General features: G+C 33.3%; 2 protein-coding genes and 1 long non-coding RNA gene across 3 annotated transcripts; 1 reads left to right on the forward strand and 2 right to left on the reverse strand.

Annotated features, from left to right (window-relative positions):
- Nucleotides 1-1,084: 1,084 nt before the first annotated feature.
- Nucleotides 1,085-2,945, reverse strand: LOC122309380. The gene is made up of 2 exons (XR_006242423.1): nucleotides 2,729-2,945; nucleotides 1,085-1,518 (listed from the first exon to the last, which is right to left on the reverse strand). It is a non-coding gene; the product is annotated as an uncharacterized LOC122309380 (long non-coding RNA).
- A 371-nt stretch (nucleotides 2,946-3,316) lies between these two features.
- On the reverse strand, nucleotides 3,317-4,125 carry LOC122310178 (MLP-like protein 423; the record flags this gene model as incomplete). Its single annotated transcript, XM_043124054.1, has 2 exons — nucleotides 3,317-3,819; nucleotides 3,930-4,125. Coding segments are annotated over 2 exons (468 nt in total), but the record flags the coding sequence as incomplete, so codon positions are not given.
- A 7,089-nt stretch (nucleotides 4,126-11,214) lies between these two features.
- Nucleotides 11,215-12,134, forward strand: LOC122311379 (NDR1/HIN1-like protein 12). The gene has a single exon (XM_043125924.1). It carries the CDS (start codon nucleotides 11,408-11,410, stop codon nucleotides 11,999-12,001), a length of 594 nt encoding a protein of 197 aa, XP_042981858.1. The 5' UTR covers nucleotides 11,215-11,407; the 3' UTR covers nucleotides 12,002-12,134.
- Nucleotides 12,135-14,202: the final 2,068 nt, after the last annotated feature.

Genomic DNA, 14,202 nt, shown 5'->3' on the forward strand with positions numbered 1-14,202 from the left:
TTTTGTTTTAATCTAATAAGTTCAATTTTTATGCTTTTATTGTCTTCCATGTAGGAATCTTGGAAACATAAATGAAGACATATCACAAATGGTGGATCTTGAAGAACATGTGACATGAGGTTGGTGAATTAGTTGGATGTTGTTTAATTTATGTGCTTATTACCATGTATACTTATTTGATATTTTTAATGTTACAAGAGTTCAATATGGAAAGTGATGGTGCAGAAAAATTTTTTGCGTCAATGTGTTTGGATCTATTTATTTGATAGTATGTATTTGGAGCTATGTATTTGGTACTATGTATTTAGAGCTATGTATGTACTTGGTACTATGTATTTTGACCTCTATGGATTTGGTACATTTTATTTGGTAGTATGTATTTAGCCAACAAAGAGAGGTGGAGATTCCAAATTGATATTTAAAGCTATATAAAATTCTGCTACTTGTGATTCAGCAAGCACAGATTTTCTTGACTTAATTTCTTGCTCAGATCATGTAATTAGATGTGATAATCAAAGTATTTTGTGAGAACATCTTTGTTGCCATACTCAGCCCAGGTGCAAGCTAATTTTCTATGGCTATTTGGTTGTCTTCTGTACAGTTTTACGATATTTAGCTAGTGACAGGTGCTCTGTTTTTTTGCTCAGCCCAGGTGCTCTGTTTCTTTGCTCAGTTGGTAAGGGACTTCATAATATTTGAGCCAAAAAAAAGCTGCATTTGATTTGCCTACAAGCTATTTGGTTTGCCTACAAGCTTCATGAAATTTTTTGTCATTATTGGTCTAGGAAGGTCAAAGATTAACCATTAAAATAAAATAAACATTAACTAAATATTAAAATATTAACCCCCAAATTTTAAAATATTAACCCCATTTTGGTAATTGGCTGTATACTTATTTTAAAGAATCTTATATATGGTTTTGGACATTGTCATATGAGAGTATTCCTACACAACGAAACTGATTTTTTTTTTTTTTTTTCATTTTTAAGAACCCCCCATTTCGATCAATATTCACAACTTCCCAATTTGACAAACATCTCCAACTTAACCAAAAAGAAAGTTATAGACCACAACCATCAAACAATATACATCAAGCTCATTTTCAAGGATTACATTTATTGAGTTGTTTATCGTTCAAACTTCAACATAATTACAGCACAAAGTACAATAATACAGAACCATAACAAGAATAATGTTCCCTTATACTTCTTTTCCATAGTTTTAAACTTTGCTTCTTCAGCCATTACACGTTCTTAATTGATCTTGTCGTTCCTTCTTTGAGCTAACTCTATTGTCATTTTGCAGCAACTGTTTTGTTCCATTTCAAAATCAATCCATTGAAAAAATAAGAATTGTTTCTTCATCTTATAGTTTAGACAATTAAAAAACCGTCTGCCAAAACTAGTATGTTTGGCAGAAATCCTTAGTTTTGATGGAATCTCACAATGGCAAAGTGGTCTCTCCAAAATAGCAGCTTCATCTTTTGCTCTTGAAGTCCAAGAACTTGAACTAACATTGCTGTCATAGTCATATTGCATTTGCCACATCAATTAATATTAGACATCATAATATAATGCCAGAAAAATATTACACTTCCAAGTTAATTACACAACCTGAACAGGCACAAGAAGCTCAATTCATTCTAAGCAGTAAACAACTTTGACAAGGACTGAACCAGTAAAGAGTTTCGGCAAGGACTGAATCTTAAGAAAAGAGAAAATAGGGGCATGCCCCATATAGATGAAGAGCAATAAACTACATTACTAAATTGAGCTTTAAAATGCTAATATGTATTTAGTATATTGAATTTGTCCATATTTTTAGTGCTAACTTAAGCTAATAATGCTAATATGTATTTTGAAAGGAAATATGTTTATTGGTGTCATCATTTTAACCTTGTATGTTTCCTCTACTCAGAATTATAAGTTGTAACCTAGCTAGCCAGGTTCTTCCAATCTTCAATATACTAATTAATCATGCAACAATATTGACACCGTCTCAATGTCATAGAAAAGGGCTATCTTTCCAAATATGATTGACCAATTAATTATTAAGCTTGCGAGTGCTAACTCCAATATCTTTACTATCTTACAAAATGCAAAGTTGATAAGAGACAATTGCAATCTTTTTTGGGTAAGATAGGAAGCTAGTCAAATGAGAATTGGTCAAGATTGTGCATAGGCTAGTGTTTCTTAGTGCCAAACGAGACAAATTACTTATCAAAATTTCTTGCCAATATTAATTTAAATGCAACATACAAGTCGTGCAATATAAATATTTGTTTCATCATAAGTACATTACTACGTACGGTTGTTCCCTACTATCATATGCCATCATTCATCCATAATATTGAATCCTTTTAGTTGAGATTCAAAGAAGGAAGTATAAAAAAATTAAAAAAATTAAAAAATTAAAAATTAAAAATTAAAAAAAAAAGTTATCTCCAAAATTCATTTGAATTTAAAGTAAATGAGTGTTGGACAGGAAATATTTATGATTTTCCATACAAATTTGAATAAATTCAACAAGTGCTGTAAATATATTTGCATTCATCCTTTCGAACTTTAATATAATCCACAAGCAACTGGAAAAAAATAGTGAAAACTTGCACTTCAATGAGCAACTCGAACGCAAACAAAAAACAAAAAGTTCCGAAAATATATGAGCAACTCGAAGGCAAACAATCCAGGAAATAACCCACAAACAGCTAAAAAAATAGTAAACTTACATTCATTCTATTTTTCACGATTTGTTCTTCGGTTTTATGGAGATCGAGAGAGAGGGGGCTTTTGGGTTTCGATTTTATGGAGATCGAGAGGGAGGACTATTTTTGGGTTTCGGTTTTATACAGATCGTGAGGGAGGGTTAGGGGTTACGGTAAAACTATTTTTATGGGTTTTGATTTCATGGATGAGTTTCGGTGGCTAGAGAGAGATGCGAGTATGGGTGGCCAATATATTTAAAATCACTTCTATAATTATTAAATAAAAAATAAGAGTAAATATCCCCACTATTTCCTGGCCAATAATGATCAGCTGGCCCCAATTTCTAGTTCGGAAAATGTCAAAAGACCATGCAATTTTCCTTTTGGAATTGTGCAAATGGCTAGATGCACAGCTTGGTTCAGATTCAAAAAAGGATTTTATTTTATCTCATTTTATTTGGTATAATGATTATAAAATTTTTAATTATTTATATGAAATAAAATAAAAAATTTAATTTTTTAAAATTTTAAAATGATAATAATATTATCTCATTAATAACTGACGATGCAAACTTCCTTATAAATTACTTTTCCCATGAACATGATCAAGAGTGAGATAATAATATTATTTCATTGATAACAGATCAGGTGTGCGTCCAAATATCCAATATGAGAACACATACAGTAATATTAACTTGAGCCAACAAACAAGCTGGATATTATTTAAGAAACACGTACGCTATGGATTGAAATGAGTGCACTGCGAACTACTACTTATACTGTTTATTAGACCATAAATATTCAAAAATCCCCAGACATGCATCAGACCCCAAATGGCCTCTATTATTGCTTGAGAACAAACTCGTCCAGCTCCTTGAAGTTCTTCTCTACAAAGTCCTTGATGACATGTGGATCTGGAACCTCGTCACTAGTCTTCTGAAACTCGCATAGCCATGTTGCCAGGCTTCCATCTCCCTTTGGAGTCACAGTAATGTGGCATTTGAAATGCTTGTAGAATTTGAGCAGGTCCCCATCTATCACAGTAAAAGCAACTGTCTTGTTTGCTTCATCAAAATTGTCGATCTTCTCCTTCGAAATCTTGACAATAGGAGAACCTGGAAATGCAGATTTGTTTAAAGTGACCAAAAGAAAGCAATATGCAGCTCAAGTTACTGCATTAAACCTTTCAGTTTTACACAAGAAATGAACCAATTAATATAATTACCTTCCCCATATTTGATTAGACGAACAGAACCAACGGACTTTCCATCGCCTTCAACAACTTCAATGCTCTGGTAGTCATTAGGGAAGGCCTTAGGTAGGATGGTGGCAGAATCCCTAATGATTCCCCAGAACTTATCTGCATCAGACTTCACCTCAACTTCTACATCAAGCTTGCCAATGGATCTGCCATTCTTATATTATATATGCACTTGAATCAAACTGAAGATGATGGCGAACTTCGATCGTGGAGTTATACAAGATAGAAATTAGCATATACAAGCATGTATGTATATATAGTAAATATGGTAGCACCGGTCGGAGCTTTGGGTTGTAGGCAATTATTAAGGGCGTTAAATTCATTAGGAAGAAGTTCAGCTTCCAATTTATTAGTCACAAAGAAAAATATGCTGGGAATTAATACAACGATCACCTACTGGCCGGCTACCTCCCAATAAGATTAATGGGCCCCATTGTTTCAATTGTTTCTGACTTTCTGTGATGTTGTAATGCAAGGTCGCCGGTGCCACTTTGGAGTGTATTCTCGTGAAATATATTATGAGATTAACGTTGTTGTCATTATTTTTTTAATGTTCTATTAAATGTTTGTTCTTTATTTTAGTTGTCGTTGTCAATTACTATTACTTGAATGAAATCGCTTCGTTAATGACAACGTTAGTTGGGAGATAAATAATATAAAAATTTTATGTTGAATTATTTTTATATATTTTATTAGTATGATTAATTACTGCACTATTTTTAATATAAAATAATTAATTAAAAATAATTATTAATAGATAAATTTCAACAAAAAAGGAAGGGATAATAATATCACACTTTCTATAGCTAATTAAAAGTTTTGTTACGTACAAGTAAAGTCACGTACTAATTTTTATGTTAATATTAATTTTTTTATATTTAAAATTTAAATTAATATTATTTTTAATAAAATTTACTTATATATATATATATATATTAATATACAGGTATATTTACAACTAAAATTTTCCGCTAATTAATCAGAGACTTGTTGATTTCATCTTATATCACGTGGTGCAAAAATGCAGGCCTGCCGCCGCCCGGGCGGCCCATGCATGCCACGATCACTACAGCCATATTAATGCATCCGGCTATCTGCATTTTCCAGTTTCAATTAATTTGGCATTGAATGCCGTCTGGACGTACAAAATTTAATGTGCTTTGTGCTAATTTATTGGGCCCCTAGTACAAGAATACTCTATTTTAGCTGTAATAATGCTAGCTTATAAATTTATATAACTACTCATAAATGATTATTGTGATGTGTAGAAATAACTATTTTTTTTAAATGAAAATTAATTTTTAACTAAGTTAGTATATCCCCAAGCATTATACACACCAAAAAAAAAAAAAATTGATTTTTAGGGACGAAATTTGTTAAGGATGAAATTTATTTCATCCTAAAAAATACTTTTTAAAGACGAAATTTAAATTTCATTGCAAAACATCGAAAACCTTATAAATCCATTCGAATGGATACATATTAGTTCGAATTGAAGATTTTGAGATGAATTAGATCGTCTCCAAAGTGTAAACTGTTTGAACTAATAAAATTTAATTCGAACAGATATCTAATCTATTCGAATGCAATATAATATGTTCAAATGGTTATTACCTTGTTCGAACGGTATTATTTCATTGTAATAATATATTGTTAAAATTGTAATAATATATATTTTTTCTATTAATTTGTTATAATTTTCAAAGTAAATAAAAATGTCTATATATTATATATTATGATTTACAATGAATTAAAATATTTACGAATTAATAAATTAATTTTATGTAATTAATTTAAAATATTTTAGTTAAATAAATATTACTTTAAAGATAATGTCATTTTTTCTATTATCGTGAACATTAAGTATAATGAAAAGAAAATATAATTAACAATAAAGAGGCTAGCAAATACTAAAAATAAAAACTATATATTAATTACATCCCAAAAGGAGTTGGACATTATATACAACATAAAAAAAGTAAAATAATAACTAACAATATCTATTTGTTAAGTAAATCAAAATCATCCTTTAAGATATATAAGTGTCCATCTAGTCCTTAAGTTTCTTCATGTTGGACTCAATGAACTCCTGATTTATAATTTGGCAATGCTCCACCAATAAAACTTGTACCTCATTCGAAGTAGCACTAATAGGCTATCTCTCAACATGGGCATCAACAGTAGAAGCTGGATCAGTAGGAGGAGGCAAATCTTGTACTGCATAAGTTTTCAGCAAGTGACCATTGCTCTTGCAGAATGTGATCTTGTTAACAGGCCCCATCTATGGCAACCTCCGCTCACTCAAAGGCACTGTAATCCTAGATTGGAGTAGGAGGTTAGATATCAGCAGTGCAAATGGTAGACTACCTTCACCCGAATAGTGTGATTCTGTTCGAATGCGAAGGAAGAAATATAATGCCAGATCAATCGGTTCCCCCTATGCTATCCGTAACAAAAATCTGGCCCACTCGATCTCGAAATTAGTCTTGTGATTTTTCGGATCAATGTTATACCCGAAAATCAGATTAAGCATTTTGAAAAATGCTATACAGTCGGCTTGTCGGATCACTTTACTACCATCAATAGGAGAAGCCAAAGGGTCTTGCACTAGCTCATGAATTTGATCATCTGTGAGACTATCATTAAGTACCTCATTGCCGCTCGCACTATCATCTGAGCCAGCATCTAGCTCTGCAATCTCTACACCCAACACTCGTGATGAAGATACAGCTAATGTGTCCTCATCAAATGGTGCAATCACTGCTCTTAGTGTTGCCACTGCTACTGCAGGATATACACCGAGCTCCCGCCACCAATAAAAAAACTCAACAATAACGCGCGGAAAGAAGATAAATACTCACTCCTTGGACTACTAAGTTGTAGCATAGAGCATTACCAGACTGCTCTCCCATGGCATAGTAAAACTCACCGACCATCTCAGGATATGCTATGCCCCTTTGCTGACAAATCGGTGTCCATCCACGATCGGTGATGATGTCATGTATGCTCCATCCCTCCCAAGTAAGATCGCAGAAGTCATCCTGAATGATCTCCTACTCAACTAGTATAGGCCTTACGGCCGGCTGAGAAGGAGCTACTCTACTACTTTGGCCTGTCTGGGGTAGAGAACGTTTTCTTCCACTGCTGCTTGCTATTAGTATAATGTTGATCTACAAAATAATTATATAATCTAATTAAAGTGAAGAAGTTTGTTCCTATTTGTCGAGTGTTTGGCAACTGCTTATTCGAACGGATTGGAATCCATTCGAATAAGCGCTAGCACATATCATCTTTAGTTCGAATGACCTTAAATTACAAATGTTGATCTAAGCCAATAAGACATAGTCCCATTGCGTAAAGAAGATGTTCAACCCGAAATAATTGAAAGTGAAATGTCGAAAGAACATGAATCAACTGAAATGTCTATTGAAAATGAGAGCGATTGATCCAAAAAAACTGAGATTGAATGATTTTCAAACACATATTTGTGCAAGTATAATTCTTATAAAAGTATGAAATGTATCTTGTTCGAATAATAATTTGTTATAATTTCAAACAGATATGCTTTCTAAATGTAAAAGAACACGTGAGCAATGTCCACCCCTTATTAACTCCCTGCGTAGTTCACCTGCCAGAAATGATGGCCATCATCATTAGAACCAGAACAAAGTATTTTATCACTGTATATCTTTCAAATAAAATAATTTAATTAAAATACATGTTTTAATTATTGTATATATAGCTGTTGCAAAACCAGCGCCGAGTTAAAGACATTACGAGAGGTGTCTGCATAGAAAAAGTAAGGAAATAGGGTAAAATTAAAGTTGATATACCTGGTGATCACACCGACAGCTCTGGGGATTCAGCAGCTTGGCATGCTTCTTACGTTGGTACCCTTACTCATACATATGCATTGATGGCTACATCCTCCTAGGCTAAAGTTTTTCAAGATGTGAAAGATCACATCAAAAATCATTACCTAATAATAAGTTACTTTGTATAACATGCTAATTTAAATAACTTTTGAAATTATATTAATTGTTTATAATTTTTTGAAAGACGAGTTTGAACTAAATTTGGGCCGGCTAGAGGATCGACTAACGATTTAGGAACTGATGTTGAATGCATTCCGGAGGTACAAAAGTCAATGTCATGCACACTATCATAAATTCAGTACTACGACAGAGGCGCGTCAAAATCCATTCCAAGCAATGCCACCAAATGAATGAGAGAAAGTTTGTGATCTGTTTAAAGATCTTACTTATCAGGTAATTTCGCTGCTATCTTTTTTTAATAATATATGATAGACATATTAAACATAAAATTATAATACTCTTTTTAGCAACGGAATACAATAAACAAAGCAAAAGATCAAATTTAACGATACACCATCATGCAGCTTCTCAATCTTTTCATCGCTTATCAAAAAAGGGTAATTTATTCTAATCCCCATTAAATATTAATATATACACTTTTCTTATTTAAATTCTAATATAAATTTTCATTTTGCACTAAGAAGAAAGTCCTGCTGATTATGATCTAACCCAATTATATGCTAAAGCACATAAAGATATTTTAATGATATTTTTGTTAATTCCATTGTCTGAAGATATTTTTATTACCCATACTAATTTTAATATTTTTTTTATAGGACAAGATGATATCTCTTAAGTTGTTGCGGATACATATGATGAATCATCTGTCAACGATACTCAAATCTTTTTTCAAGTTCTTGGATCACGTTTTGGAGATTTGAGAGGTTTAGGACATTGCGTGAAGCCATCTTCAACATCGTCATCCTTTTCTAAAGTCAGATCGAATAACGATAAGACTAACGAATTAGAGGAAGTTGCACTTAAGATAAAACGATTGAGATCAAAGAAAAAAGAGTTGCTGACCCGATTAGATCAAGCAGCAGATTTAGAGGCAAGATTAGAAGAAAGGCTACAATTAAATAACCAAAAAATTTTAAACAATTCTAGTCAATGATGTTCCAAAACTCTATGCCACTACTACCACCACATTCATAATTCATTTAATGTTTTTTAATTGCCTTTATTTATGATGTTTGTAAATATTTGAACAATTGATGTATATATGATTGCAATTTTAATTAAATTTTATTCTGTTAGACCAATACTGTTCGAACTTTAAATAACCCGTTCGAATGATGAATTACCATTTATGCATACATTCGAATAAAAATAGACCCATTCAAACGTATCGAGAAATACATTTTGTACGTTCGTTTGAACAATTAAATATTTATTCAAATAACGTTATTTTTCAAAACTCTATTCGAACAAAAGATCTCCGAAAATAGATTGTCTATTTGAACGGTTAATATTTTTCTTTGAACAAAAGTCACTTGAAGAATGTGATGGTTCGAATGAACATGATTAAATATGGTTATTGGTTCGAATTAACATTTCATATTGTTCGAACAAAAGTATAAGTTCAAACAAAAATATTTTCATTCGAACTTAATTCTGACACGACAATTTTTTGTCTAAAAAAAAATTCAATTCGAACGGTTTTGACTAATTCTGCTCAATTTCATCCTTAAAAGTACTTTTTGGAGATAAAAATCAAATTTTGTCTCCAAAAATTTCTAAGACGGTCTTTCTGAAATAAAATAGAGATAAAAAATTTTCATGTCCAAAAACTTCTAGGAACAAAATTTGAATTTTTTGAGACAATATTTTTTGTCTCAAAAAACTAATTCTCTTGTAGTGACAATAAATTGGATTTTTAAGAGAGTTGTTGGCTATTTTTATCTCCGAAATTTTGGTCGCAACTCGAATATTATAACCTTTAATTTTTAAGTTAGTCTGCTTTAATTTTTTTATATGAGTGATTAGAGCTAGCATAGGGACAAAGAGTTAGTTATGTAATTTATGAAAGTATAAACGACATGACCACAACAAATGTCGACATTTTGCGACAAGTCTTTTGCGGTCAATCAATTTTGGTCGCAACTATTAGCTTCTTATAATAAAAATTAAAGTTAAAATTGAAGCTGATGGTGTGAAGAAATAGATTTATTTATTAGTATTATATTTTTAATACTTCTCTTTAGGTATGAGTTATTATATTTTCCGACTTAATATTACGTGAAATATTTAATTAAATTATATAGAGTTTATAGTCAAAATTTAAATTTAAGACCTTTACTTTGATATTATATAAAATTCACATGTTTATTCTTAACGTAGAACCCAACAGATAGTTTTAACTATTTATATTATAAATATTTTTTATCATTTCGTAATTAAATAAAGGTGTGTTGGGTGTCATGAATATCGAATAAGGTTTGCGACGATTTCTCTTAATTGCAATAATAATGATCCGCTACAAATGCATTTTATATTTTCGGGTAGTGACAGTCAAAGGAAACATGAAAACACGGTCAGTTGCGGGGAGAAAATATAAATTTCAACCAAAAAATTATATTGAATATGGGTTGTAAATTTTGGTTTGAATTTCAACTTTGGTGATCTTAATTGGTTTGAATATGTGAACTTTGCTTTGAGATTTGGTTTGACTTTGCATATACATACAAGTCCAGCCCTCATCCGCCGCCCATAGGGCAGATGCGAGCGAATATACATGAGGAAATCGGGCCGAGCAGGGCTGAAGTACACCCTCACTGGGACTAGGCACATAAGGTTTAGGTCGTGAGGCGATAGTCCACTCGTACAGGACAGGTATCACCCCTAGCGTGTATGTAAAGGTAGTAACATTTTGTATTAGAAAATATTATATATTATATATTATATTTCTCAACTCATTCCTATCCTAAATGATGAAGCATTTATCATCAATATTTGCATATGTTATTTTAGAAATCAAGTGTTGAAATAATTTTCTAAGGGTAATGCCAAAACGACTTGATAAAAGTGGAGTTAAAAGTACAGTATATAGTATAATCTGTATCTTGTGTTAATATGGAGCAATAAAACTCTCCTTCGGTAGTGTTTTTGCTTTCCTCGTTTTCTGGGCTCCAGCGTAGACAGGATACCTCATATACATGTTGCGCATGAGGGATACAATTCCTAATAAGTTTGGTACATATCCTGTTTCATGGAGCGGCGCCCGTTCATAAACAAACGAGGGAGAGAAAACGAAAGGAAACGGGAGAAAAAGTATTCAGCATTAATGCAAGTTTGGTATTTGCTTTTTGAGAATAAAGCAGCCAAGACTCCTAGATACAGAGGTTTACACTTTATATATACAGAAATCATTGTATCCATGTACAGATGCTTTAAAACCAGGAAAAGAAGATACCTAAACCTTCCCCACCAATTAGAGCTAAGAACCTAACACGCACGCACGTTTTAATCCTTTTACCACGACAAGCCCTCCAAAATCCTCCGCTCACTACCTTTAACATAAAGGTTGCCACTGATCTCCGGCCGGCACCAACCACTCGATCGCCCCCAATGAAAGACAGCTTTAAGCCTCGAACCCACCCCTTGGTTTGGGTCATAGCCATAATCTGCACGATATTATCTATAGCAGTGATAATCACAGGCATCGTTGTGTTCGTTGGATACATGATCATACGTCCGAGGGTGCCTTTCATCAGCGTCACGTCCGCCCATTTGGACACTATTCGTTATGATCAAGCCGGCCTACTCGAAATCGAAATGGCCATTGATATCAGGGCAGAGAACGACAACGCAAAAGCACATGCAAGTTTTTCCGATACAAGTTTCGTCCTCAGTTTTGATGCGCTACAAATAGCAAAACTAGTTGACGGCCCCTTCGATGTGAGTAAGAATAGTTCTACTGTTTTTAATTATGTGATTCCATCGTCCCAAATACCATTGGATCGTACTCGAATGGAGCAACTCGACTTTTCGTTGAAGAGAAACGAAATCACGTTCGATTTGAAAGGGAACTCGAGGACTCGGTGGAGAGTTGGGTTGCTTGGCTCGGTTAAGTTCTGGTGCCACCTGAATTGCGAACTTCGATTCCATACATTAAACGGATCTTACATAAGCTCACGACGTTGCAGTTCCAAGTCCAAATGATCACCACTTTTCTTTTATCTTTGTAATTGGTTATGTACACAAATTATGTTCTACGCATCTATGTGTACGAAAGTCTCTCAGTTTTTCTGGGAATCTCTCTAGCTTTCAATTATTCAAGCTTCTTTTCAAACAAGATCGGTATATCGGTCTTTTTATTTTATTTTCTATACAATAAACGGAAATATGGCCGGTTGAATGCCTGAACAAGGTAGGCTATAGGCAAGTCTCAGATACGCACTGATCTGCAGAAAGAGAGCATTTGAAAGAGTAAAGGTACGTACAACTTTCAATATGACGCATTCTGAATTTAGCCATTTTTCAAGCCACGCGGCAACAACATTATTGAGCATATGATCATGCAGATCTATTCATCTAATTAATAAAATCAGGCCAACGAATTAAGCCACTCAATTAGCTTTGAATTATTGGCAAAACCGAAAAGCTCCTTTTACCTTTCCTTGCTTTTGAAGCTGATCTCTTACAGCATAAGTATTCTTTTTACTTGAGAATAAAAAATAAAAATAAAAGTATTCTTTTTAAATTGAGAAAAAGGCTAAAGAAGAAGTTAGGTAGAATCGTAAAATAATATATATATATACACGCGAAAAGAGTTATTGTAATGTACACCACTCGTCTTTTAAGGTTTCAGAGTTCGATGAAATCGACTCAAATTAAGTAGCCATTAATTCTCTTAGATGAATTTTTAGGAGTTGGATCAAGTAATAAAGATTTTGATCTTTGAGATACATGTATTGAATAAAATAGAAGATGATGAAAACAAAATGCACAAGACAAGTGCTTGACAATATACCAGAGAGCTAGAACAAAATTCATTTCATATTCGCGCGCAGAGAGTTTTGTTTTTCCATATTCCTTCATACAAGAGTATCAGTATATTTATACATACTTTTCACATAACAGAATTCATTCACAATTTGATTGCACGGCTCTCATCACTCAGGTTTTTAGGACTGAAGCTTCTAGACTCTTGGACATGTGGCATGCCAACACTCGAGCACTTGAGTGTCATGGTATCGCACTTTTCTTGTGTGCCTTTTATTGGCTGTTTTGATTCTAGAAGCAAAGTAGCCTCAATAGTACCCTGCAAGTCAAGCGGCACCAAAGAGATGGTGAGGCTTGATCGAAGTAAGTTGAATCTAGTGGTGGACAATGGTTTTGTGAAGATTTCTGCAAGTTGATCTTTGCTTGAAACAAATGAGACTTTTAAAGTCTTGGCAGCAACCCGATCTCACACAAAGTAATAGTCGAGTTCAATGTGTTTAGTGCATGAGTGCAACACTGGATTAACAAATAAATAAGTCACCCCAAGGTTATCACACCAAAATGTTGGTGGAACAGACAAAAAATACCAAGTTCTCCAAGAAGAGATTGCAACCAAATTAATTCAAATGTGGTCTTAGCCACTGCTTTGTACTCGGCTTCAGTAGATGATCAAGCAATGGTCGGTTGTTTCTTGGATCCCCAAGCAGCAAGGTGAGAACCAAAGAAACACAGAAGCTGCCAATGGATTTGCGATCATCATGGCAACCGGTTCAATCAGCATAAAAAAAAAAGCAAATAAAGAAAAAGAAGATGAAATTGAAAAATGAAGACAAAAATGAGAGGTGAGACGCAAGTAGCGCAAGATGCGTTTAACTGCTTGCTAGTGAGTGGTTCTAGGACAATGCATATACTAGCAAACTTTTTTAACTGCAAATGAGATATCAGGGTGGGTGAAGGAGAGATACTACAAACTCCAAACAACACTGCGATAGAGTTGAGGATCCTCAAAAGAGGATCCATCCAATGCTATGAGTTTAGTGGCAGTGGGCATGGGTTTGAGATTATGCGTGTTAGTGTGCTTGAGTAAGTCATAGACATATTTTGATTGAGACTAAAAAAGTCCGTGAGAGTTCCAAAAAACCTCAATGCCTAAAAAATAATGCAATGAGCCAAGATCTTTGATGGGAAATGAAGTGCTGAGTGCACAAAGAAAGTCAAATATAAATGATGCAATTGAACTAGTAACTATAATATCATCTACATAAACTAAAACATAAACTGAAACAGAGGAATTGTAACAAATAAAAAGTGATGAGTCAGAGTTAGAAGCATGAAAATTGAGTGCCAGTAAGTTCAAACTTAACTTAGAGAACCAAGCCCTTGGGGCTTGTTTGAGTCCATAGAGTAACTTACATAAT

This window comes from Carya illinoinensis, chromosome 5 (genome assembly GCF_018687715.1).
Source record: "Carya illinoinensis cultivar Pawnee chromosome 5, C.illinoinensisPawnee_v1, whole genome shotgun sequence".
Lineage (NCBI taxonomy): Eukaryota > Viridiplantae > Streptophyta > Magnoliopsida > Fagales > Juglandaceae > Carya > Carya illinoinensis.

Coding starts and splice junctions, on each gene's coding strand:
- LOC122311379 (XM_043125924.1), top strand. CDS start 11,408: ATGAAAGACAGCTTTAAGCCTCGAACCCACCCCTTGGTTTGGGTCATA.